A 26551-nucleotide genomic window follows, 5' to 3' on the forward strand; every position below is an offset into this window, starting at 1 on the left:
TGAGAGTTGCATTCATGTAAAACTGAATTGGATTGTTTGTGTCTTTTGTAAAAATTATATTGACACTATGGTTAGCCATTGTGGTTCTTAAAGTCACCATCAATCTAGACATGCCCTTGTCGTAAGTTCTAAATTCTTTTATAACAGCAATCTCTTATCAATAAGCAAGTTTTTACTTTATGTGATCTTAAATATAAACAAAAATGAATTAAAGAAAGTTGATGTATTTGATCTAATTTTTGATCTAAATGCATCAATTTTTTGACTCATTTATTTATATTTGAGACCAATAGTACATAAATAGAAAAATAATAGTATAAGAATTGTAAAGCACGCAGGAGTCAACTGTTGCATTGGTAGAAGACAAAAATTGTTGGTGTTTGTACTTGAAATCTGTTCTATATATTGAGGAGAAATAATGGTGTTCTCCAAAACTAGAAACTTACTATCTTCTTTAAAAGAAAATACAAGTGAGTTGAATTCTGAAGTACATATATATTTTTTTCTGATATATATCAAATTGATACCAATTCATTCATGTTTTTTTTTTCTTTCTGATTTATATCAAACTGATATCAATTATATATCCCTTGTAATAAAGAGGATGATAAACTTTAATTTTCAAGGGACAGACATAGGCATCATTGATTTTTTGAAAGATTTTGAATTATTAATTGACAATGAAGGAAAACTTTGTCTAAAATACTTATTTGGAGAGAGAACACTAATTTGTTACAAAGAGAAGAAAAGCAAAACAACTATTTTAATATGATATCTATATTCTTATGTTTGTTTCAATTTTTAATAAATTATTACGTCAAATAACTCTTTATTCTCGTACATAAAATTTTCTTATATTTTTTCCTACGTCATTTAATTTTTTATTTTTTTTAAAAAAACTTTAATTTTTTTATTAAATGTATTATAAAAATATTCTTTAGAACTTTAGTTATTTGCCGAACATATAAATAAAATTACTAGAAATAATGGTCTAAGAAATAACATTTCTAAAATTATCTTATCCAAAAAAATAAAAATATTTTTAAAATTGTAATTTTAATCCTTGAAACAAAAACACCCTTAACTTTAAATAAATAATTGGTCAAAACTATATATATATTATTTACTATCATTGTTTCTATTGTTTCTTTTTTACTGAACATGAAATGATTTATATTTAAAAAATTACTTTTAATGTATTAAATGTGAATAAAATGTTTCATTCAATAAAAATCTGAGTCTTGAACATGTAAAGAAAAGATATATACTCAATATCTTAAAGTAAGTGAAGATATAATTGTTTAGTTGTTCGCAATTCATTACAAAGATCCTCTAATATTTTAGGCTTCCATCGTAATCTAATTAATAGTTGTATTGAAACTATCAATTTGGATCATCCAATATATTATGTACGCAACAGGCCTAATAATGTTGAGCTTGAAATAGTTTATTAGAAAGCAAAAAAGCAAATACAACTCCCACTACTTTGAGTGGTTAGCACATGTGTATTTTGCTATACTATAAAACACAACCATGTTTGTGTTTAGTAAAAGATAAAATGTTTGTGTAAAAATAATATTAACTATATTTCTACATAAAAGCGTTTAAGATGGGACAATCAAAGGAGTTTGAAAAGTGGTTTAGAATTTAAGTTTTTTTTTTCTATAAATAAAATAATAATAAAAATCAAAATTTAAGATTATGTATGTTTAGAATTTAATATCTAACAATTAAAATAATGTATTAATAGTAATGTTTAATAGTTCATAAATTATAATTCAACTGACAAATGATAAATACCGATATTATTAAGTTGAATTTCATATCTTAAATTTGAACTTAAAACTTAGAAAATAATTAAATGTCATTACTATCTCTTCTAAAAAGAAAAAAAAAAGGAAAAAAAAGCTAACATCTAAGAGGATGCAAGGATTTCAATATTGTTATATTGCTTTTGTACAAGATTTGATTAATCTCATAGATTCAAGTGATTAGTTGTTCTTAAGAAAACTCATATGTCTAGGTTTCAAACGACATATTCAATCTTCCCTGTTGTCTTGTAATGTATGTATATATATTTATGTATATATCATATGTATATGTATGTCTATATATCATAATTTATGCTAAATTTTATATATATTTATATATAGCGGATAACCGTTGACTTTAGAACTAATTTTATGATAAATTACTCAATTTAATAAATAGACGATGAATTTCACTAATTCAATCATCAAATAAAAATTTCTTATTGAGCAAATCTATTTCATAAATTTTTATAAAAAGTTTAGAACTATTTGATATTTCATTGAAACTTATAATAAGTTTTACGAACTTTGAATTTATATAAAATTGTATGTTTAATCATTAATAATTATCTGGTGAGAACTGATAGTTATTATGAGAAACGAAAATTATTAATAATAACTATTGAATTTAATTAACGCATAATATTAAATTACTCATTAAAAATTGTTATGTGACTCTATCTCCACCCAATAACTCTTGGATCCTATATGCTATAATATCTCTAAATTTATTTTCTTTTTATTTTTGTAATAATTCGAATTAAAAACTCCTGAATGTTCCTTATAAGATAAAATTATTTCAGAATTATATTTTTATTTTTATATTTTTTTGACTCAAGAATTTTAATTTTATTAAACTTACGTTTTTATTATTTACCAAAATAAAAACTATTCTTCAATCATCGTTTTTTGTTAATAAAAATAAATCTGAAAAACAATGACATTTCCAAACAATCCCTTGAAAAATAATTTTCAAAATTAAATATAGAACTTGTAAAAATCAAATTTTAAATAACACCCACCGTTTTATTACAATAAACAAATTAATAAATTTATTAATAAAATTGTTTATAATAGTTAATTCTTAATAATGCTTAAATAAAAAAAAAATTGTTAGATTATATAAACTCGAAATAAGATTTTCAATAATTAAGTTACAATGATTGAAATTTGAAATTTGTGAAATTGAGCCAATAATAAGAATTGTAATTTAAAAGTTACAATAATATTACAACAAATAATAAAAATGCAGGTTTAATAAAAATAAAATCCTTGAATAGAAAAATATAAATATATATTGAGTGGAAAGAAAATAGAAAGAAAATAAATTTGAAGATATTATAGCATATAATATCCGAGAGTTATTGGGTGGAGATACAATCACTTAACATCTTTATTGAGTAATTTAATTTTATGTATTAATTAAATCTAATAGTTATTATTAATAGTTCTCATTTCTCATAATAATTATCAATTCTCACTCCATACACTCTTTATATATATATAAATATAAAAATATATTTAATAACTCAATATAAACAATAATTAAAAAATTATAAAATTTTACACTATTTAATATTTTATTAAATAATTCTAAATGTTCTAGATAAGAACGACACATACAATATAATTGCATTTATCCAAATTTGTTTAGTGTATTTGTTCCGACAATAATAAATAAATAAATAAAAAGCATCTTAAAAAAAATGATAAATCTTAAAATTGATAAATCTCATATTCAAACTCAAAATAAAATATTCAATTTAACTCAAAGATGATAAATCTTGGATTTTTTATCTTATAAATCCTAAATTCCAATATTTAATATTATTTCAAATATAGATAATAAATTGATAAAAATATGTGTCGATAAATTAGAATTGAAAAAGCATATGTGCCAAGTCCCATGTGCATTTTCTTTAGCTAAGGATCAAATCAGAAGCTTTAATCAATCTGTTATACATGCTTGTGTCTTTGTCAATCATTCGTAAACACCAAATAATTTATAACTTGGAAATTACCTATGGCAACTTGGGCAACATTAAAAAAAAAATGGAGTAATAGTCAATATTTTTGTCCAAGTTACCTATCAACTTGGGCAACATTAAAAAAAAAAATTGAGTAATAGTCAATATTTTTGTCCATGAGTTGGTAGTCATAATAGTCCCTCTATTAAATTTAATTGTTAGATAATATGTCAAATGAAAACATGATAGTTCAAGTAAACTCTACCAATATCATGTCTTTAGAAATGAATCGAGTGTTATAATTTTATTAGATAAAATCTTACGAGTTACTTTTTCAAGTATTTTACTCTAAAAGGTTATTTCCTATAACTTTTTTTGCATATTATGATTTTTCAATTTTGTCTTCCCTTTAACCTTCAAAACGCTAAATAGATATGAAAGTTGAAATCTTGAACAACAAATGACGAAAATCAAACAAACAAGAAGCTCTTCTTGATGATCCATAGTCAATGAAGATGAAATCATGAACAATAGTATATTATTTTTTTTACTCATCGTGAACACTAATATGCATTTTGGTAAGAATGTGTTACTATAATAAGATGTTAAAATATGAGAAAATACAATTTGCTAAATCAAATTCAGTCAAATTAGTATTTCATTATCAAACTTAGTGTAAAATTAATCTTTGTACAATTGCAGTTACTAACAATAATATCTCCGGAATGGCTTAAACAAAAACATAAACATCATAATGGTTACAAAGTACATAATTTATATTATCAAAAGTTGAATGAGTAGATAATCATTCGAATTACATATGATATATATATATATATATATATATATATATATGAATGAGATCAAGTACATAATAATTTGATTACATTAGCATCATAAGTTATCCAAAATAGGGTCAAAGAGGCAGAATGGAGGAAAAGGAAACATCAATACAACAAGAATAACGATACTTTAGGGTAAAACTAAAAATAATAGGAAGGGTAAACAAAAACAATTTTAGATTTTTATCCAATAAAATGATATCAGTCAATTTCATCCAAATGTATGAATAAAATGGAATTTATGTAATTTGCCATATTTTTTATTAAATGTATCATGTCATGTTATCTAGCCATTAAATTTAACTAATAGTCTATTTTAATTGACATATTAAAATTTTAAAAAGAAATTATTAATTTATAAATGTGTGTGAGACAATTTTAACGACCAAATTGCATGTTGAATTAAAAAAAAAAAAGTTATACCAACCCAAATTTTCCACCTTTCTCGTTTTCCTGTGTGGAAAATACAATACCTTTCTAGTCAAAATAGGCATTTTCACATCTTTAAATTCAAATTGAACCCAAATTTCAATATAATAATTAATTACAACTTGTACAACATTTAAATTTTATAAAAATTCAATATTTCCACCACTTATTTTCTTGCGTGTTGAGTGTGGATATAGAATATAATATACCTTGCAACTCATTAGTGATGTCAACCTATTTCAATAAACTTGTCAATTTCTTCAATAAACAGATTTTAGATAGCATTTGAGTGTTACCCCTCTTAACTTAGAAAAATCTAAGCACTTCTCTTCTTTTTCATAGACCGGAGAGGGGTAGTTTAGGGTATTTTCTAGGTGGAAATCAGAGGGAGTAATAAAAATAACAGCTCCAATGCTATTGGTAAAATTTTAGTTGATAGTTTATTAACGATAATCGTTAAATTAATTGAAAAGTTTGGAAAAATTATTGGTTCGTTCTGAAATTTATCTTATTTCTTTCTTTTATTAGTATCATTGTATCGTATAATAAATTTCTTTGTAGTATTCTAGTGTTTTAGTTGTATATGCTTTTCGTAATGGCACGTCTTGTATTTTGAATGTATATTTTGTTAATTTATATTTTTAATCTGACTTTTTCAAAAAAAAAAAAAATTGCAATTCAATTAACTAAAAAAATGTAAAACAACATAAAATGATGTTTTTAATTAAAAATCAATTTTATATCAACTAATGTTTAAAATATTATAGAGTTAGTAATTTAAAATTTATTTTTTATTAATTTAAAATTAATTAATTAGACTACTGTTAAAATTAATTAAGTTTTCTGTTACAATAAAAAATAATTAAATATATTTTTAGTTCTTATAAATATACAATGTTTTGTTTCTAGTCTCTCAAAAAAAATTCTTCAAATAACGGTCCATCAAATGTTTTCTGTCAATAATTTTGGTCTATACCCAAAAAATAATTACATTTTCTAAACTACTGCTTTTATTTAATTTTGTTTGTTGTTATGTTTAAAGATATTTTGATTTTAATGACATTAAATATAATGAAATTAGTTAATTTTGTTTAACTTTTTTACTTATAATTGAAACGTGAGTATATGTAAAGAGAAAAAGAAGTGATAAAAAATGATGGACATGACAGCAAAAAAAAAACCGATCAAAATAACTCGCGTGAAAAGGTTGATCAAGTTTTGTCACGTTGTAAAACTGTTTTTTTTTTTAAGTAACACTTAAATACTAGTTTCAATTTATTATGGGTATAAAATAAATTTATATAGATAGTAAATATCCTATTTTCTCATAATAATAAGAGAAAATTGCATTTAACTAACATTTTCTTTAGTTTTAAAAAGATGTTTACCTTCTGTATCTTCACTAAAAAAATTATATATTTAAAATTACAAATATTAAATATATAGTCGTATTTTTATAAATTAAAAATAATTATATTATATAATAAATAACATGAATAGATTTAAGTGTAACTGAAAATTGTCGATGGAGTTATTTTAGTGAATATAAAGAGAATAAGTATTTTTTTTAAACTAAAGAGGTGTTAGTGTTATTTAATAGAGGTGTCAATAAATATAATTTTCTTAACAATAATATAAAAAAAAATAATTGCACGAGGATTGGCATATTATTATCAAGAGACAAGGCAACAAAAAGAATGCAAAAAATCAAAATTTTGAGTGATGTAGAAGTAGTAGAGGAAGCTTCATGGAAACCGAACTCTCAAACAGTTCCTATATATCAAATCAAAGAAAGATAATGTCATGCTCAAAATATCCCCTTGTTCCCACCAAAGGCACCTTCCTAGAAACTATCATGAATATGATAGATATATAATTAATTCATGAAATAAAAACTAAAATAAAAAATGAGTGGCACAAAATTACATCTACTTGTAGGTTGTAACGTGACAACACCTCCAAAGATTCCTCAAGTTCTTGACTATATACAATTTACAAATCTTATCAGAATCCTTTTCAAATGAAAAGAAATTGATTGTTTCATTACCAAAATTTTAAATGTGTGAAATACTTTTTTTACTAAATAGTGCATAAAAATAATTATACATAATATTGTTTCATTACCAAAAAAATTTAAACGTATAAAAGATTTTGTTTTTATTAAATAGTGCATAAATTTTTAATTATATAAAATATATGTCTCATTTTTTAAAACATGTGGATTTATACGCCAAGATTTTTAATCATGAAACTCATAATTTCTTTTGAAAATTGGGGAGGTTTTCTCCTCGTATAAGTCCCACCTTCCCAAGCTAGATGAGCCACACATTTTCTTTTGTGAATCTTCTCTCAACAAAGACATTAACTAACATTTTCTTTTGTGCACATTATTCTTTCTCAATCATAATAATTAACAAACGATACATGTGACTTTATTGGTTGTGCATGCTTAAGGGTGGGAATAGTCAAATCAGTCTATGAACTAAGTTATACTATACTTTTTTATAAAAAAATAGATAAAATTATAATATTTTTATTACTATTATTATTATATATTAAATTTTAAACTTTATGTTAAATCATAACTCTAGTAAGTTTTTAATAATTTAATGATATTAGTTTATATTAACTTATTATATATTTAGATGTATTATTATAAAAGCGAATTGAAGTATGATTTCGTATAGAGTCAATCTCTTTAAAATACTGCTAAATTTTAAAAAATATTATTAATTTTATTAATATATTAACTTGTTAATCTATTCAAAGAATATTTATTACTTATTTAAAAATATTAAAATAAAATAAATTTTTAATTAGATTTATAAGTCATTTCATACTTTTATAAAAGTCAAATTATATCTTAAAAAATATTTAGTATATTTTACTCATCTTTTGTAAAATCTAATTCTCTGGAGGAGAATCATAGTTATCACCATTAAATATATTTTTATTCTTAGTGGAGGGTAAAAGATACAATAACTAAGTGCTTTATTGAATGAAAATTTGTTTCATAGCTGGTACAAATGACTTAAACGTGTTTCCCTATTCTGGGAAAATGTCATTTATTTAAACTAATAGTATTATAATATATATAGAGAGAGAGAAAAAAAACACTTGTTTTCTATGGTGACATTTCTTCTATGACTTCGTGCAATGCACAAATGCAAAGAAAACACAATAACTACTCTTGAAGAGGGCCAAGTTTTTTTATAATCATGAATAATGGTTATTTGAACCATGTAATATAGTTTCCAATCAAATATTTGTCACAATTGAGATCACATAAACAAACCAACTAAAATGTCACAAAAAGATGCATTTTTAGTAAACAAAAATGCACCGTTAGATTAAAATTAAACGACTCGTGAGTCAATTATGATTAATTAAAATTATAAATTGAAGTATATGTAATCTACTCTAAATCTAATGGAGTAGATTAGTTGAGTACAACAATTATAGGTCATCTCGTTATCACATCAATGCATAGAATCCAAATCCCTTAATTTGACATTATGAAGTACCAAAAAGCTACCATGATACTTATTCCAAAAAGCAAAAGACTTTTTCATTTTTAAATAAAGAAATTATAATATGGACTATAGTACATTTGACAATAATACTTAAAAAATATTTAAAACTCTAACGACTATAAATACCGTCTCTTAGTAAACACTAATTATTATCTTCATTTTTATGATTGATAGTGACTTAAATAATATTGATTCGATAAAATTAAAAGATAATAAATAGGTATTTCATATTTAATTGACATCAATAAAGTTATATTTTTATTTATAAAGTCGATAAAAGTCATAAACTATTACTTCAGAAAAGTATTGTCGATCCTTATTAGAATTTCGATGATTTTTATGTATTGATCCACATATGTTGTCGAATGTAGAACTTATCCAATATAAAAGGCCAAAGTCCTAACAAATTATGTCATTGAGTTTTCATTACAATATAATACATAAACTCTTCAAAATTCACTTTATTTCCATGTTTACCAACTAGAACAAAAAAGGAAACACCGTTTACAATGAAAAACAACCTCAACATGAATGAAACAACCACAATAGAAACAGAGTTTGAGGACTTGTTACCAGTGATGGCAGAGAAGCTTGATGTGGAAACCTTTGTATCTGAACTATGTGGTGGTTTTAATCTTCTAGCAGACAAAGAAATAGGTTTGATCACAAGTGACAGCTTAAGGAAAAACTCAGCTCTGCTTGGTATGGAAGGGATGAGTAAGGAAGATGCTGAAGCTATGGTGAAACAAGGTGATCTTGATGGTGATGGAAAGTTGAATGAGACTGAGTTTTGCATACTTATGGTGAGGCTTAGTCCTGGAATGATGGAAGAAGCTGAAACATGGTTGGAGAAGGCTATTGAAGAACAGTTAAGAAATTCTTCAACTTAGATTACACTTTTTGTGATCAATTTGAGTTTTATTTGGATGTTTAAGCTGTAAAAATTTATGTAACTCATCTTTGTCCTAAAGGGCATTTCATAATGAAATGAATTATTCTCCTATGTAGCATAAATGATTATAGTTTAAGAGCCAAGTAAGGAGCTAACTTTTCTCAACATATATTTTCTTCGGATCGAGGTTGGTTGCAGTCAGCAGCCTCCAATTGCACTACAGTGCAACTAGGAACATCTGGACCGTCCAATTAAGATGAGACGGCTAAGATTTTAATTTTCCATTTAAGATTTAAAAATAATTAAAATCGAAATCATTCAATCTCAATTGGACGGCCAGATCTGCCAGAAATCCAAATTCATTTTCTTCTACGCACTAGTCAGCAATTGAACCATTGACTAAACGATTAAGAGACCAACTTATCATAAGAAGCTATTTTTCATTCTTTAGCCATGTTTTTCTTGTATTTCTAGTTCATTAGTAAATACTAACAGAATTTTCTGGATTAATCTTCATCAGATATAAGGAAATTAAGTCAATCTTTTCCTCTAACCAAAGTCAAAATTGGAATCTACGCATAATATTGATGATTGTTTGTTTGTAGATGCTGCAGATATCATTGTCAAAGAGCACAAGTAATTGTTCTAACTTTCAGCACAAAAAAAAGAATCTAAAACTTTAGATGAGAAAATGATAATGTATGATTCACCATTCAGTGGTTAAGCGTCAAAGAATCAAAGGAATGGTGTTGGATGATTTATGTTATAGTCAATTGCCATATGTTCTTTCAATACTAAACAATCAATATTCTTTTAAATTAAAGTGTTGTTTTGACTTACTTATTCAAGAATCAGCTTTGGTACTTTCGCAATTCATGTTTTAATTTTGTCCGAAGAAAGCAAACCAAACATCAAATTATTGTCTTGTGCAACTTCGAAATGGATTTAACACTTGTCTGATTCAGCATCTCAAAATTGTTTTCACCGTGCTTATACGAAGCTAGATATTCAATCTTCAATCTCAGCGAGGGACTCCTACATTTTGACATGAGTGTCAACATAGGGTTAAGGTAGGGTTGTAGGCATCAAGGAAAGAAAGAGGTTTTGAATGCAAAGGAGGTGTAGACTCTAATCTACACAACAAATAGTGGCCAAGGGCTTCATGGTGGTATGAGAGGGAGTAAATCACACAACGGATAAATGGTGGCGGCATCGTTGCTACTAGGTAAACCCTTGCAAACCTAGGATAAGATTGTGTCACAGCCCAGGTAGAAAACCTTGGTGAGGCGAGAGGCAATGGTCATACATTCGTTGGAAAAGACTCAACGATGAATTTGTACCAATTACTACATCACCTTCAGACTTGGTGTGTTTTTCTTGTTTGGAACATTTTATAAATGAGGAAAATAACTTAACGATTGTTTAAACCCGCAAATGTCATATTTTAATAGGGCTCTTTTTAAATTCACTCACATTGTATGATTTAACCATTTCAAAAAGTGAAGAATTACAAGCCCTTTCACATCTCATTCCTTCCTTCTTTCCCCTCTTCTGTTAACTCTGGACATACAAGCTTAAAGTGGACAACTCACATTTCAATACCATTGTATTCACCTCCAGGACACCACTTTGTAGCTGTTCTAAACGGGTGCAGCATAAACCGAAGGCAAATGACCATTCCTTGTGCACCAATGTATAATGGGTTAACAAACACAAAAGCAATGGCTACGTAAATTAGGAATCACCAACACTTGCTTGACAACAGCTTACAACCTTTGGCTTTCAAGACAGTTCGGAAACAGAGGCACTTACAAATCTCAATATGAACATACATGGTTAGAAAGTAGATAGATTATGAAAACGTCAATTCATCAAGTTGCACTTTTACATATAATATTTTAAATTATAAAATGTTGAATGTCAAATTTAAAAAGAACTGGTTAAATAAAATTTAAGCATATACATGACTATTGATATTCAGTACTGAATCTTCTGATATGCATACTATTCCATTTCCAGCCGAGAGCCACATTTTGAGACACATGGAACACCATCCACTTTCTGCAAATTGACATTTTTCTATCCAACTTAGCTTACAAATTACTAGTTTACTAGAAAAGGCAAATTCAATACCAGTAGTAAGATTACATTAAGTTTCCATCTAGCATAACATGATGTCCTTTCAAATATGAATCAATAATTCCAAATCAAAAGAGTTTTAAATTCAGTTCCTATAAAAGCACAATGACTACTACATAGAAAAGACAAACCAAACCAGACCAATCCACATGAGGCTGAAAGGTACTCTTTAGTACATAAGGTTCCACTTACTATTCTAATATTAAGACAGTAAGAAAGTGCCACTCAAGCTCTGCTCATTACCCCAGACCAGAAGAGATCGCCTAAGTTCTTGACCTTCGCACTGGTGAACCACTGTAGATAAATAACAGAATAGATAAGCTCAAAAAGGGAACATAATTACAGGAAATAATTTAATCATCTTCAAATACAATACCTGCGATATCTGCCATATTCAGGACTCCGGTGCCTGCCATAATCAGGACTCCTCCGCCTGTCCGGTCCACTATACCTATCATACACAGGGCTGCGTGGTCGTCCATAGTCAGGACTTGGTCGTCTGCGATAACCTGGACTGGGTGATCTATCAATACCTCCTCTTCTGGGACTGCCATAATTGTCAACCCTCTCACTGTCATCTCTAAGAGCATACTCCACAGACACCACCCTGTCCAGTATCTTACTGCAAGTGCAATGAGAGCAGAAATTCATTATAATTTGTAGATATAAATATAAGAAACTTCAAAGATTATAGCATTAGATACTACAATCTAATCACGACCTCATATTTGTAACCTCTAAGGCTCTGGTAGCATCTTCTTGTGTTTCAAACTGCACAAATGCAAAGTTACGACGAATTCTAACATGATGAAGCTTTCCATAAGGTTCAAAGTGTCTTTCTATATCGCGAACCCTAGTGCGAATGGGATCAAAGTTAATCACAAATAGAGTTTTTGTGGGCCTCTGGTTTGGCTTTGAGCCATCACGATGGCGCCCACGTTCACCCTGCCAAAACAAAATAAGTAAAGCACTTATTACTCTCACACAGGAAAAGGTGACACTCATGTTCTCATAAATAAATAAATAAAATCAAAACATGATTGTGTAAAAACTGACATACCCTAGCCCACTCCACAGATAACCGTCGCTTATCATAACCAAATGGAACATTGTCAAGTGCACGAATTGCTTCTTCAGCATCACGCTCATCTTCAAAATAGACAAAAGCAAAACCTGCAACATAACTGATATTAGAGACATATATAATAATAAAACTGAACACGTCAGCATTATATCCCTCACCAGAAGTACATCAGCCAAACCAGGAAATCATTTTCCCTGTTAGGAACAAAGGAATACAACACCTGAATATAAGTGTGGGCTGATGCACATGAAGCTGTAGAGGCGTTGAATGAGGAAACAAATCATGATTGCATTTAAAGGTTTAAATCCAAAATTCATATCTGAGATTGTAATTGCCAAGCATGCTTCTCCATTCAGACACCACAAGATATTTCAGAAATAGAAGGGCATGACTTGACAGAATTTCATTGATCCCCTATATTCAGTGAAGCTAGCTAGGCATGGCTTAATAAATTGATTGATGATCCCACTAAGAACATTCTGGTTGAAATGTCAATGATGAGTGATGAGTGATGAGTGATGGGTGATGAGGTTAGTGAGTGACGAATGATCACATGAGAAAATGCAGATGATCTGTGGATAGTAGAAGGAGAGCAGACAAGCAGGAAGGTTTCCTTCCAAAAAAAATTTTGCAGAGAGGTTGGCAAGCCAAGACAGAAAGCTCATCATATTTTCCCTTAGTTGAAGTTCCTGCGTCAAAAGAAACACTTAAAAACAAAAGGATTTTTTCAAAGGCATTGCAATTTTGCGGCTGCCATTTTTCCCCCCAGGACATAGGAACTAAACAATCGAGCCACAAAAGCAGCCACATGTCCCTAACTCCATAACCAAATTCCAGAACATGGTCGTTCGCAGTACCCTAGTTAGCAATAGCCTACGTCACCCTCGTGTCATAAACAACAAAATTCTGTTTGCTTACACCTGACACACAATCTATACCATCTAATCTAATAGTAAAAAAGTCATTATTTACGGTTCTAATTGGGGCGACAAATGCAGGTTTTGTAACTCAAAGATAATCAACAAAATTAATTAAGGAACATTGTACTTGATTAACCTAATGAACAGAATGCCCCCATTGTATTAATAACCTGGAAATCATCATCAGGGTTGAGCTAGAATGGTCAAACTTAATAAAGCAAAGAAAACCAAAAAAACCTCAACTTCAACAACAAAAACAGCAAAACAAGTATCTTTGAAATAGTTTGACAGCATAAGTGAGAAACACAAGAATTTACCAGATTTCATGTCCACGCGTTCAATCCTACCATACTTTGAAAACAAGCGTTCGAGCTCAGATTGACGAGTATCGTACTCCAAGTTCCCAGCGAAAACCGGCCTCATCTTTTTCCTCAACAAATCACCTTCAACATCAAAACTTTTTCACACACCGCAAGAAAACAAAATCAAGCAACAGAACATACAATGCTCTAACCCTAAAACCCCTCCATCACTAACCCTACTTAAAGCTTTAATAAAATTGAGAAGGGGAATCGCACAATTTTGTTACCTTTCCTAATTTCCCCAGAAACCCTAAATAGCTATGGTTGAGAGAGGGGGAGAGAGAGAGAAAGAAAGAGTAGTACCTGAGAAGAAGGTTGGGCGTAAATTTGAAAATTAGGGTTTCGCAGACAGATAGGGGAGATAGTTTTATATTCGAAAAAACCCAAATGACCCAAACGATTACCCCACAAGGCGATTGTATAGTACGGTTCTTGAATATTAGTTTTGGAGTAAAAAATCAAAATCCAAAACTAAATTTATATAAGGTTTGGTGAAATTAAAATGATATTTTTAGGTTTGACATTTTGTTGTCCCAAATTCGAATTTGGACAATTGTACGATTTAATGGTGAAATTTATCATCTTCTCTGTAATAAAAAAAATATGTTTGAAAAAAAACTATTTTATCGGATTTAATTTCAAATTATTAAATTTATATCTTAATATTTGATTTAATTTTTAAATAGGTCATTTATATATTTGTTGACGTTTTGTTGTCCCAAATTTGAATTTGGACAATTGTATGATTTAATGGTGAAATTTATCATCTTCTTGATGACAAAAAAAAATATGTTTGAAAAAAAACTATTTCATCGGATTTTAATTTCAAACGATAAAATTTATATCTTAATATTTGATTTAATTTTTGAATAGGTCATTTATATATTTGTTGTCTTTTAAGGGCAATGTGTATGTAATGTTAGTCTTTATGTTTCTCACGTAGCCGTTACAATACTGACGTGTGCATAACGGTACTGGTGTGGTAAAAATCAAAATAAAAAATAATTTTTTTTTAATTAATAAAAAAAATTTTAACTAATAAAACTAAAATTCATTGCAATCCTTCAAATTTTACTTATTTCTTACATTGGTCATTTTTTATTTTTTTATTTTTAATATTGATCTTTATGTTTTATATGTTCGAACTATTAGTCATTTTTTCTCTTCATCACTCTATATTGTAAACATATTGTTTCATACCGAGATTCATATTCAAATTTATGGATATTTTTTATTTTAACCTCAATTTTTTTATATAATTTAGATTTTTTGGAATTTTTAAGTTTACGATGAACATGATGAAGAGATGAAGATTTTAATTTGTGTTGTTGGAAGAAGAAATAACATATAGTTTGGAACCCTAAACCTATTTCAATTGTGATTGGAGATCGATGAAGATTGATGAAGAAGTTCTTCTTAAAACTCATAAAAACAAAATCAACAATTAATTTGTACAACACATAAAAAATCCTTCTTGAAACTGTCGTGACATTTACAACCAAAAATCATATAGAAATTAGACAAACAAAAACAAATTCTACATGTAATTTGTACACACAAAAATCTTGAAAAATATTAAAAATTGGTTGAATAATTCATTTATTTACGGTAGATTTCTCTTTATTTACAACAATTCATTTTTTAATTCTTGTTGAAATGGTGAATTTCTTGTTTTTGATTTTTCTCTAATTCACATTGACGTTTTGAGTTTTTTGATTGGAATTATAAATTTTGGATTTTAGGTTTTTAAAAGATGGAGTAGAAGATGAATATGGTGAATATGAAGATGGGGAAGAGGAAAAATATGACTATTAGACCTGAACGAAAACTGGTTTAAAGTTATAGGACCATAAGTAGGTTTTTTAAAATGGTAGAATATGAATATTAGACCCGACAAAAATGGTATAAAAACATTTACTATTTTGGAGCATAAGTTCAACTCGCAATACTATCTTTTTATCTATATTTAGTATTTGTGAATTATGTTTTGCATTGGACTCTTCAAAAAAATATATTTTACTGTCTCTTATGATCTATGTTTTAGAATACGAAAAAACATATTACTCTTTTGAATGTTATAGTTGTATGTATATGACAGATTAGTAATAAACAATTTGATTTCTTTAAAGTAAACAATCTATTTTAGATGAGTAATATTAATCATTAATGATCAAATAAATGATTGATATATAATGTACTTTTAAATGTTACAATTGTATGTATAGGATGGGTTAATAATAAATGATTTGACTAGTTTAAAGTAGGCCATTTGTTTTACAGAATAAAGTGAATAATATTAACCATTAATGATCAAATGAATAGTTGATATTATGTGTAGGTGAATGATCAATCATAAGTGGTTATAATATTAATCATATTCCGTCAATTTACCAACTTCTATTTTAAAGAAAATCAAATTAAATAATAAATGAGAATGCAAAAATATTTTAGACATAAAGTATTATTTTGCATTGAAAACAAAGTGTAAATAATTATTTTCTTAAGTTTTTTGCATTATCTTAAGAGATAATTAATAAGAGATTGGTGATTTTACGTGTTAATAAAATATTATAAGAATATTTTAAATACTTAAAAAATTAATATTTAAAATAATTAAATAATAAACAGTACAAATTGTATAACTTTTATACAATGCTCATGTAAAAAGTTTTATAATTAATTAATGGTCATGTAAAAGGGGATAATAGATGAGGAAAGGAAAATGCTACAAAAGAGAAGTACTCTCTCTAGTGCCGAATAGAGATGATTAATTAGGAAGTGACCAAGCTCTGAAAAAGAGATAGGGCAAGCAAAACCTATATTAACCCGACTAAACTTGAGCCATCTGCATTGGTAAATTTGATACATGGACCAATTGTAGTAGGTCAATTGTCACATAATTTTACAAATGTGGGTATATACGAGTTTGAGTGGTCGGATGCGAGTAACAAAAAATAGACTTGTAGTTTATCGAATATGATTGTTTCACTTATAGCTTGGGTATAAAAACCTATATTAACCCAACCAAACTTGAGCCATCTGCATGGGTAAATTTGATACGTGGACGAATTGTAGTAGGTTAGCGGTCACACAAATTTGCAAATGTTAGTATATAGAATTTGAGTGGTTGGATCCGGATAATAAAAAATAGATTCATAGTTTGTCAAATATGACCGCTTCACTTATAGCTTAGGTATATTTTATTCTCCGTGAACATAATTGTACACAATTTCTTTAATTTTTTTACCAAAATATCTCCATAAAAAAAAACTCATGCTACATCTTATAAAAAATTGATTAAGATATCCATTGTCATATTTATTATTATTTTTTCACATTCTAATTTATGATAAAGTTAAACAGTGAATGAATTACATTGTTTTTATACGATGACTACATATGAATTTTGCTAAACTTTTAGAAAATTCTTCAAATTTATGATTGTATTGTAATAAAAAAAAAGTAAATGAAATAATTGTGTCTTTTTATGTCACATTTTTTTTATTTTAAATTAAATAATTATGTTCTTTTATGTCATTTTATATTGTTAAAAGTTAAATTTATCAAACACTTTAATTATCTTTTCAATTATAAATCATCAGTGTTCAACTATCAATCAATTTTTCAATTATCAAGTAACTTATAACTTAATTTTATCAAATAGAACCTTAAAAGAGACAAGAAGAAAGGAATCTTTTATATTCAAATTGACCAATTTGTTAGGAAACTTAAAATTACATGATGAAAATTAGGCTCCTAGAGATTTGCATTCACTTAAAATTGAGCCCAAGTTACCCAATGATTTTTTCATCTCACGTGGAATAAAATGTTTTAACATTTGTAATTTATAGTCTATAATTGTTTATCTAGATTTTATGCAACTTATTTTAATTAATAAATTTAAATATTAATTAAAAGTATTGTTATTTATCTCCATTTATATTTATTAATTAATTTTACCGTAAATTTTATCAAACACTTTAATTAAATTAAATTTATAAACTTATTTAAACTAATTTATTTTGTGTCCACTACCATTTACTGACACTTGATGTACTATAAGAGCTTTAGTCCTTATCACCTTAACTATTTACTAAATGTAACATTTGTGAAACTCTTAAAATTAAGATTAAAACATAAAATTAACCGCATGTGTCTATCGTGAAAAAAATGTAATAAAAAAAACTTTATATATCATACAAATTATCATTATTATAGTCATAAATTCATAATATTTCCTTCACAAATAAAAACATAAATTCTCAAACTTATATATATATTAAACAATGAAATATGTTTTTTTCTTTAAAGTGGCATGCTAAGCATATAAATATATTCTCATTTGTTGACTGAGCTAAAGTAGTTGGTTAAGCTTTTGAAATAAAAAATACTGAGCACAAAGCCAAAGATGATGGTGATGGTGATGGAGAAGGAAAATGGGCTAAGGAAGTTACGTGGAAGCTTCCTCATGTGATTATTTTATTTTATTTTGCTGGGAATTGAGAGTGTTACACTATACGACAAATTTTAAGTATATCTTGCTATCTGGGTTTGGTATCACTATTTATTATAATTAAATTTGAGGTTGTTTTTAGAAAATTGAATTTAAGTTATACTAGTATGTAGTAATGATTCTTTTTTCCTTTCATAATTTTTTTCTTCTCAATTACTAGTACCATATATGTTATTGTAGATCTAAATGAATATATTTTAGAAATTAACAAACCAAAATGATATTATTATATGATTTAATTAAATTCATATATATATAATTATATTAAATGCTGCTAATATATATAACTATACTGTTAATAAATAACAATAATTTTTATTTAATTAAATAATTGTAGAAAAATATATAGAAAGAAAGAAGACGGAGAAATTGAAAAGAAAAAAAAAAGAAGCAAAGGAAGAAGTGCGTATTATGAGGTCTCATTAAGGTTTGATAAATTAAGGACACTCTATCAACATTATGGTATATTGAACTAAAGCAATTATTCTGTCAAAAAAGTAAACAAAAATCTAAAGCAATTATATCAATGAGTTAAACAAGCATCAAATATCAAATATATGTGTAATTTTCTCATTTAAAATATTACAAATGTGATTTTATTCATGTCTTAACTAGTATATAAGTAGTTAGAAGTTAAAAAAATGGTTAATTCAAATATCGTTTTTCAATAATTTTTTTTTAAAACAATAGATATTTAAATCATATCTCTTATGTTGTTTTTGGATATTTTTAAATTAGTGAAATGAAATAATTTCATTTATTAATAAAATAAAATATTATATTTAGAATAAATAACTCATAACATCTCTTTGGTGATGCATGATTTTCAGGTAAGGGAAGGGAAAATGCACCTTCCACCATGAAGTTTGGTAACATATAAGAAAATATACTAATTACCAATTAAATATATAGTTGGTAAAACATACTCATTGTTGCACTACACAAGATATATATTTTAATCATGACACCAACACTTGGCCTAACATGGCAGCACTCATGTCTTTAAAGTATAAAAGATAATCATACTTGCTTAGCATTAACAAATTTATCATATTTCCCAGTTGCTGGGACAACGAAATTGTCATTAATTAATTTTTCCCCCTATCATTTTGTTATATATATGCGACTAGATTGAGATTGAATGATTTTAATATGTTTGCTACGAGATCCCATTTAATTATAATTCACTCTGAAAAAAATTCCCTTTTAACACTTTGTCAATAAAAATATAATTTTTGTTATATTTAAAAATTAAATTCCCAAATTCATAGAACTAACAAAACCATTTTCAGTTTCCTAGTGTTTTTTCTTATTTACTTGTTGCTTCTTCACTATTTGCAATCTTCTTTAAGAGTCCATTTGTTATAATTTTTTCTAAAAATAATAATAATTTTTTTAAATCATCACTTTCAGAAGTTTTTGTCTGTTTGCTATGATTTTTGAAAATAATTTAAAAATTGGTTAAAATGAATAATTATTTTGAGTAGTATATTATAAAAATTATTTTAATTTTTTTTATTAAGTTGGATAAACACAAAACAACTTTTTTTAAATCTCTAACAAATAATTTTTAAATTATTAAATATTAAAGTTATTTATTTTATATTCCCAAACAATCAGACATAAATGATAAAAAAAAAATGGAAAATGATAAATACATATGTATTATTAATTCTTAATTAGAATTAAATAAATATGCACAGTCAATATAAAATATTTTTTACAAAAATTATTAAATGTGTATTTTATGGAAAATGATAAATACATATGTGTTATTGATTCTTAATTAGAATTAAATAATTATGTACGGTCAATATAAAATATTTTTAACAAAAATTATCTATTTTATCATGTTCTATCATAAAAATAGAGTCAAGAAGTGTGATATCGCATAAATTCTATTAGATGTCACTTTAAAACTTTACATTAAAATATTTATCAATTAACTATATAAAGTATTTGTTATATATGAAAAAAATTAGAAAACAGAAACAAGATTTGAAAAAGTGTAAGTGTAACGTTAGCATGAATTATTATTTAATAAATAGAGAAAGTCAAAAGCAGAGAAAGTGGAGGAGTGTAGTTTGTTCCAACTCACACCATCTCTTTAGAAAATTCTAAAGTAAGTAACTGTCTTTCAACACAAGAATTTGGAAAGCATCACATTCCAAAATTCTAAAACTTTCCTAACACAACAAAACAACATAATCTAAAGTTTTTCAAACAAAGACCACTTATTAGTATTCACAAGTACAATTTCTTGTACAAAAGGTTTCCACACAAATCATATCAGCAAAATTCTCTGCCTTGTTATTATTACCTTTGCTTGGTTTCCAAGCTCACAAATTCCAAACTTATCTGCTTCTTCTAATGGTACAATTTTTGTTTTTTGTATTTTTATCTTCATCTATATAAGATAAAACACAACATAACTTATTGTTTTATCATATACCGTATTATATATCTCTAAGAGTGGTTGATGTATGTAATTTGTCTTTATTTCATGTCTTTACAAGATGTTTTTGATGTATGATAATGTCCTCTTATGCTTATTTTGTACAATTATTTGTTTTGTTAATTCATCCTTTTTGGTGTTAACCGTCCCGTCCCTTTTCAAGGGAAAATGGCATTGGTAATCCGGAGTTCGGCCGAGAGATAAGTAAAGTCTGATGATTATTTTAGTTAGGATTCGAACTTAAGTTCTTCCGAAAGATTGTTCTTCATTGAAGCTTATTAACTACTTGTTTTAGATAGGGTTTGAACACGAGTTCTCCGGAAAGAAATGTTGTGACATAAAATATTGATTCCTCTTGTGATTTGTATTTGTGTCCAAGCTAGTATGTGCTCGCTGAGATTGTTTACCAGTTAACAGAATTGTTTGTATCTTTATGAATTGTTGGAACAAAATGCTCTTTTTCTTGTCTTTTTTAATGTTCAGTCTATGAATTGTTGTAACAAAATGTTTTTTTTTCTTTGTCTTTTAGTGGTGAATTACATGCACATGAAAGTTCCAATGGAGGAAAAGCCATTCCCTGCATGGTCATGGTCTGTTGAGCAGTGCTTGAAAGAGTATGATGTGAAACTAGACAAGGGTTTGAATTCTAATGAGGTTCTGAAGCGGCGAGAGAAATACGGTTGGAATGAGCTAGCAAAAGAGAAGGGAAAGCCGTTATGGAAACTAGTGTTAGAACAATTTGACGACATGTTGGTGAAGATACTTTTGGTTGCAGCTTTTGTATCGTTTCTTTTGGCATACTTTGAAGGAAGTGAATCCGGAGAATCTGGATTCGAAGCTTATGTCGAGCCGCTTGTGATCGTTTTGATCTTAGTCCTTAACGCGATTGTTGGAGTTTGGCAAGAGAACAATGCTGAAAAGGCTCTTGAAGCTCTTAAAGAGTTGCAATGTGAATCTGGAAAAGTGTTGAGGGACGGATATTTTGTTCCTGATTTGCCTGCTCGCGAGCTTGTACCCGGCGACATTGTGGAATTACGCGTTGGAGATAAAGTCCCTGCTGACATGAGAGTTGCAGTTTTGAAAACCTCGACATTGAGAGTGGAACAAAGCTCGTTAACAGGCGAAGCAATGCCGGTTCTCAAAGGAACCAATCCTATTTTCTTGGATGATTGTGAATTGCAGGCCAAAGAAAACATGGTGTTTGCAGGCACAACTGTTGTCAATGGAAGCTGTATTTGCATTGTGATTACAACAGCAATGAACACCGAAATTGGAAAGATACAGAAGCAAATACACGAGGCTTCGTTCGAGGATACCGATACTCCTTTGAAGAAGAAGTTGGATGAGTTTGGTGGAAGGCTTACAACTTCAATTGGGATAGTTTGTCTTGTTGTTTGGATCATAAACTACAAAAACTTCATTTCTTGGGATATTGTTGATGGAAGGCCTTCAAATATTCAATTTTCTTTTCAGAAATGCACTTACTATTTCAAAATTGCTGTTGCACTTGCCGTGGCTGCAATTCCAGAAGGTCTTCCAGCTGTTATCACGACATGTTTAGCACTCGGTACGAGGAAAATGGCACAAAAGAATGCAATTGTGAGAAAGCTTCCAAGTGTTGAAACTTTAGGATGTACTACCGTGATTTGTTCGGATAAAACCGGTACATTGACAACAAATCAAATGTCTGTGACAGAGTTCTTTACTTTAGGTGGAAAAACCACTGCTTCTAGAGTGATTAGAGTTGAAGGGACAACTTATGATCCAAAAGATGGAGGCATTGTTGATTGGACTTGCTATAACATGGATGCTAATATGTTAGCCATGGCAGAAATATGTGCTGTTTGTAACGATGCTGGTGTTTATTTCGACGGTCGCTTATTTCGAGCCACAGGTTTGCCTACTGAAGCTGCTCTCAAAGTTTTGGTTGAAAAGATGGGGTTTCCAGATATCAAGTCGAGGAACAAAACTCGCGATGCACAAGTTGCTTGTAACAACATGATGGATTGCAACAGTTTGAAGCTAGGTTAGTAAAAGGACTGATTTGTGAAATATATGTTTATTGCCAAAATATACTACTGAACTAGGAATAATAACAAAGTACTATTTGATTTTTATTGTGTAGGTTGTTGTGAGTGGTGGAATAGAAGATCCAAAAGGGTAGCTACATTGGAGTTTGACCGTGTTAGGAAGTCAATGAGCGTTATTGTTCGCGAATCAGATGGACAAAATCGGCTTCTTGTCAAGGTGATTTTTATTTGATGTTTTATGATTAATTTGGTTTTTATCATAAAAGAAAATTTGAATCAGTTGTTTGAACTTGAAGCATATAAAGTTGGACACTTAATTTTTGTATTCAAATTGGACCTTATTCAAATAATTTAGTATTATTAGTACATCACTGTTTAGAAAAAATCATATTATTGTATGCTGCATATAGCTTAAGATATATGTATTAGTACAATTTTCTAAATAAAAACTGTGACCTCTTTTAGTGCTGGATTTAATTGAGTGCTGCATTTTCAAGTTCTAAAGTAATTGAATGAATCACAGGGTGCTGTTGAGAGTTTACTTGATCGGTGTTCATACGTGCAACTTGCTGATGAATCGCTGGTTCCAATAGATGATCAATGTAAGGAACTACTTCTTCAAAGACTCCACGGAATGAGTTCGAAGGGATTGCGTTGCTTGGGTTTGGCGTTTAAAGATGAGTTGGGAGAGTTTTCAGACTATTATGCAGACACTCATCCTGCTCACAAGAAGTTGCTTGATCCAACATACTATTCATCCATTGAAAGTGATTTAGTTTTTGTTGGTGTTGTTGGTTTAAGAGTAAGTTTGCACCATACCTTTATCAAATCTTCTTGTAGTGTTGTCAAGTAGCGGTGTTACAATGTTATTTCGTAGCAAAATTTAAACAAACCGCTATCTCTCTGTAATACACAATTTAATACAAAGTGTTGCCAAATGCCAAATAGCAGTTATAACAACACTATAGGACAATAGCATAGCAGATTTTGAACATACCGCTATTTTATGCAATCCACAATTGACAACATTGTCTTCTTGTGATGCAACTTTATGAGGATAAATAATAAATTAGTTTATAATTGAATTTATTAGGACCCTCCTAGAGAAGAAGTTCACAAAGCAATTGAGGATTGTAAGCAAGCTGGTATTAGAGTTATGGTAATAACTGGAGATAATAAGTCAACAGCTGAGGCTATTTGCAAGGAAATCAAATTGTTCTCTAGAGATGAAGATCTTACAGGTCAAAGTTTGACAGGTAAAGAATTCATGTCGCTTTCTCATTCAGAACAAGTTAAACTATTGTTGAGACATGGAGGCAAGGTTTTCTCGCGAGCCGAGCCGAGACACAAGCAAGAAATTGTGAGACTACTTAAGGAAATGGGGGAAATTGTTGCAATGACTGGAGATGGTGTGAATGATGCACCTGCCCTTAAGCTTGCTGACATAGGGATTGCTATGGGAATAACTGGAACAGAGGTATTCTAAATTTTGCTATACTCTTCCCTCCTAGATTTGTATCTTAGTGTAATCACATATTGAGTTGTGATTTAAATAATAGTAATAGTAATAATTATATGTTGACAACGTATGAACGTAAAAAAGTTTTATATAGACATTCAATCATGTTTCACTAACTTGCCACATCATAATATTATTGTTTAAAATAACCTACTTATATTGTGGTAAGATGATGAAATATGATTGAACATTTGTGTAAAACCGATTTCTGTAGTAAACATGTAGTTTATTAATTTTTTGTCATAAACATTAGTTGATGTGTGAAGTGAGCCTTTAAGTTGAGATGTGTCTATTGGGACATTTTAAAAATATGATTGCATGTTCAATAGTTTTATTCTTATTTTGCTTTGATTATTTCTAACCTTGTGTTGCTAAATAAACCATAGGTTGCAAAAGAAGCTTCAGATATGGTACTTGCAGATGACAATTTTAGTACCATAGTTTCAGCTATTGCCGAGGGCCGCGCTATTTATAACAACATGAAAGCATTTATAAGGTATGCCTCTTAATTTTTTTTCCACATTTTACATTTGGTTGATCTATTCAAGTCATTCAAATTTACTCAATCTTCTTCAGGTACATGATATCATCAAATGTTGGGGAAGTAATATCCATATTCTTGACAGCTGCTTTGGGGATCCCAGAATGTATGATACCAGTACAACTTCTGTGGGTGAATTTGGTCACTGATGGTCCACCTGCAACAGCTCTTGGTTTCAACCCTGCTGATGTTGATATCATGCAGAAACCACCTCGAAGAAGCGATGATGCACTTATAAGTACTTGGGTTCTTTTTCGTTACCTAGTAAGTTTGGCTCAAAATCTCTTCAATTTTTTTGATAGACAAATGTTAGTATATTAGTTGTTATGTTAGTAGTTTTCTCCTTCATCTGGATTTGAACATTGATCTTCTAACTTCTTCAATTTCTTTAACTCTCAACTCAAACCAGTGTAACTGTGTAACTCCTCCATTAAGCTAATTTAACCATATATACTAATGCTCATGGCAGGTAATAGGTTCCTATGTGGGAATTGCAACAGTAGGCATTTTTGTCTTATGGTACACACAAGCATCTTTTCTTGGCATCAATCTTGTCAGTGATGGACACACAGTTATAGAATTGGTTCAGCTTCTCAACTGGAGGGAGTGTCCTTCATGGTCTAATTTCACCGTTACTCCATTTGAAGCCGGCGGCGGTCGCTTGATCACATTTTCAAATCCCTGTGACTATTTTTCAGTTGGAAAAGTAAAGGCAATGACTCTTTCTCTCTCTGTCTTGGTGGCAATTGAGATGTTTAATTCTTTGAATGCTCTCTCAGAAGAGAATAGCTTGAGAACATTACCACCTTGGAAGAACCCTTGGCTTTTGGTAGCCATGACAATATCTTTAGGACTGCATTGTCTCATACTCTACATTCCATTCCTCTCTGAGGTGTTTGGTGTTGCTCCACTAAGTTTGAAAGAGTGGTTTTTGGTGATTCTGATATCAGCACCTGTTATTCTTATTGATGAGATTCTAAAATTTGTGGTGAGGAGTCAAAGGAGGAAGACAAAAGAGAAAGAAGCATGATGAAAGCTTGGTTTAATGTCCACCATAGAATGCAACACAGGTGGGTGATAGGATGACACTTTGATATCAAGCAATATTCTTTGATATATTTTTACTTTAGCTTTTAGGAAAATTACAGTTTATTAATTTATGACAAGAAACTTGTCACCTTTTGTAATCATTATAGAAAGTCTATTTAAAAAACACGAGTATATTGATTTTCTCATAGTTACATGATGATTTTGCTCAGCCCTCGTAACCACCCACCAACAACAATAAGAAAAGTGACATTTTGTAATTTATGAAGTTGATAGTAGTAAATCTTGATACTGATGACATTGAACAATTTCATTATATTCTTTTATAATATATTTATGATGTGTTTGCAAATGATTGTTAGTATTTTTGGTGACAACCTAGTCGAGATCATCTTCACTATTGTAATGCCTTTGCATCCAATTTGCTTTAAACAAAAAACGATTTCATTATATTCAAAAGATGGTTA

General features: G+C 28.6%; 3 protein-coding genes across 8 annotated transcripts; 2 read left to right on the forward strand and 1 right to left on the reverse strand.

Annotated features, from left to right (window-relative positions):
• The first annotated feature begins 8979 nt into the window (after positions 1 to 8979).
• On the forward strand, positions 8980 to 9585 carry LOC101513550 (calcium-binding protein KIC). Its single transcript, XM_004510585.4, has one exon. It carries the CDS (start codon positions 9092 to 9094, stop codon positions 9470 to 9472), a length of 381 nt encoding a protein of 126 aa, XP_004510642.1. The 5' UTR covers positions 8980 to 9091; the 3' UTR covers positions 9473 to 9585.
• Positions 9586 to 11307: 1722 nt separating this feature from the next.
• Positions 11308 to 14437, reverse strand: LOC101512900 (serine/arginine-rich splicing factor RS31). 4 transcript variants are annotated; one of them, XR_190233.4, is made up of 7 exons: positions 14283 to 14437; positions 13935 to 14060; positions 12674 to 12786; positions 12335 to 12558; positions 11990 to 12235; positions 11806 to 11907; positions 11308 to 11535 (listed from the first exon to the last, which is right to left on the reverse strand). XR_190233.4 is itself a non-coding variant. In XM_004510583.4 (6 exons), exons 2-6 carry the CDS (start codon positions 14038 to 14040, stop codon positions 11877 to 11879), a joined length of 720 nt encoding a protein of 239 aa, XP_004510640.1. In that variant the 5' UTR covers positions 14041 to 14060; positions 14283 to 14437; the 3' UTR covers positions 11582 to 11876. The 4 variants fall into 4 exon arrangements, 3 of the variants coding, with proteins under 3 accessions (XP_004510640.1, XP_012574142.1, XP_004510641.1); XM_004510583.4 differs by lacking the exon at positions 11308 to 11535 and having other exon boundaries at positions 11582 to 11907; XM_012718688.3 differs by lacking the exon at positions 11308 to 11535 and having other exon boundaries at positions 11582 to 11907; positions 13935 to 14074; positions 14283 to 14408.
• A 6152-nt stretch (positions 14438 to 20589) lies between these two features.
• On the forward strand, positions 20590 to 26436 carry LOC101512366 (calcium-transporting ATPase, endoplasmic reticulum-type). 3 transcript variants are annotated; one of them, XM_004510581.4, is made up of 8 exons: positions 20590 to 20865; positions 21477 to 22973; positions 23073 to 23194; positions 23501 to 23779; positions 24071 to 24454; positions 24883 to 24992; positions 25073 to 25301; positions 25507 to 26436. In XM_004510581.4, the coding sequence occupies exons 2-8, from the start codon at positions 21488 to 21490 to the stop codon at positions 26065 to 26067; spliced, it is 3171 nt and encodes a 1056-aa protein (XP_004510638.1). In that variant the 5' UTR covers positions 20590 to 20865; positions 21477 to 21487; the 3' UTR covers positions 26068 to 26436. The 3 variants fall into 3 exon arrangements, with proteins under 3 accessions (XP_004510638.1, XP_004510639.1, XP_073219423.1); XM_004510582.4 differs by lacking the exon at positions 20590 to 20865 and adding an exon at positions 20922 to 20973; XM_073363322.1 differs by lacking the exon at positions 20590 to 20865 and adding an exon at positions 21132 to 21151.
• The last annotated feature ends 115 nt before the right edge of the window (positions 26437 to 26551 follow it).

This window comes from Cicer arietinum, chromosome 7, assembly GCF_000331145.2.
Source record: "Cicer arietinum cultivar CDC Frontier isolate Library 1 chromosome 7, Cicar.CDCFrontier_v2.0, whole genome shotgun sequence".
Classification (NCBI taxonomy): Eukaryota; Viridiplantae; Streptophyta; class Magnoliopsida; order Fabales; family Fabaceae; genus Cicer; species Cicer arietinum.

What these genes read in the sequence shown, in the direction of transcription:
- LOC101512900 (XM_004510583.4), bottom strand. Translation starts at nt 14,040, where the DNA reads ATGAGGCCGGTTTTCGCTGGGAACTTGGAGTACGATACTCGTCAATCT. An exon ending in ACGCGTGGACATGAAATCTG is followed by an intron (nt 12,787 to 13,934) that starts GTAAATTCTTGT and finishes GTTATGTTGCAG; the next exon opens with GTTTTGCTTTTGTCTATTTT. An exon ending in GAATATGGCAGATATCGCAG is followed by an intron (nt 11,908 to 11,989) that starts GTATTGTATTTG and finishes ATTTATCTACAG; the next exon opens with TGGTTCACCAGTGCGAAGGT.
- LOC101512366 (XM_073363322.1), top strand. An exon ending in TTGGTGTTGTTGGTTTAAGA is followed by an intron (nt 23,780 to 24,070) that starts GTAAGTTTGCAC and finishes TGAATTTATTAG; the next exon opens with GACCCTCCTAGAGAAGAAGT. An exon ending in AACATGAAAGCATTTATAAG is followed by an intron (nt 24,993 to 25,072) that starts GTATGCCTCTTA and finishes AATCTTCTTCAG; the next exon opens with GTACATGATATCATCAAATG.
- LOC101513550 (XM_004510585.4), top strand. Translation starts at nt 9,092, where the DNA reads ATGAAAAACAACCTCAACATGAATGAAACAACCACAATAGAAACAGAG.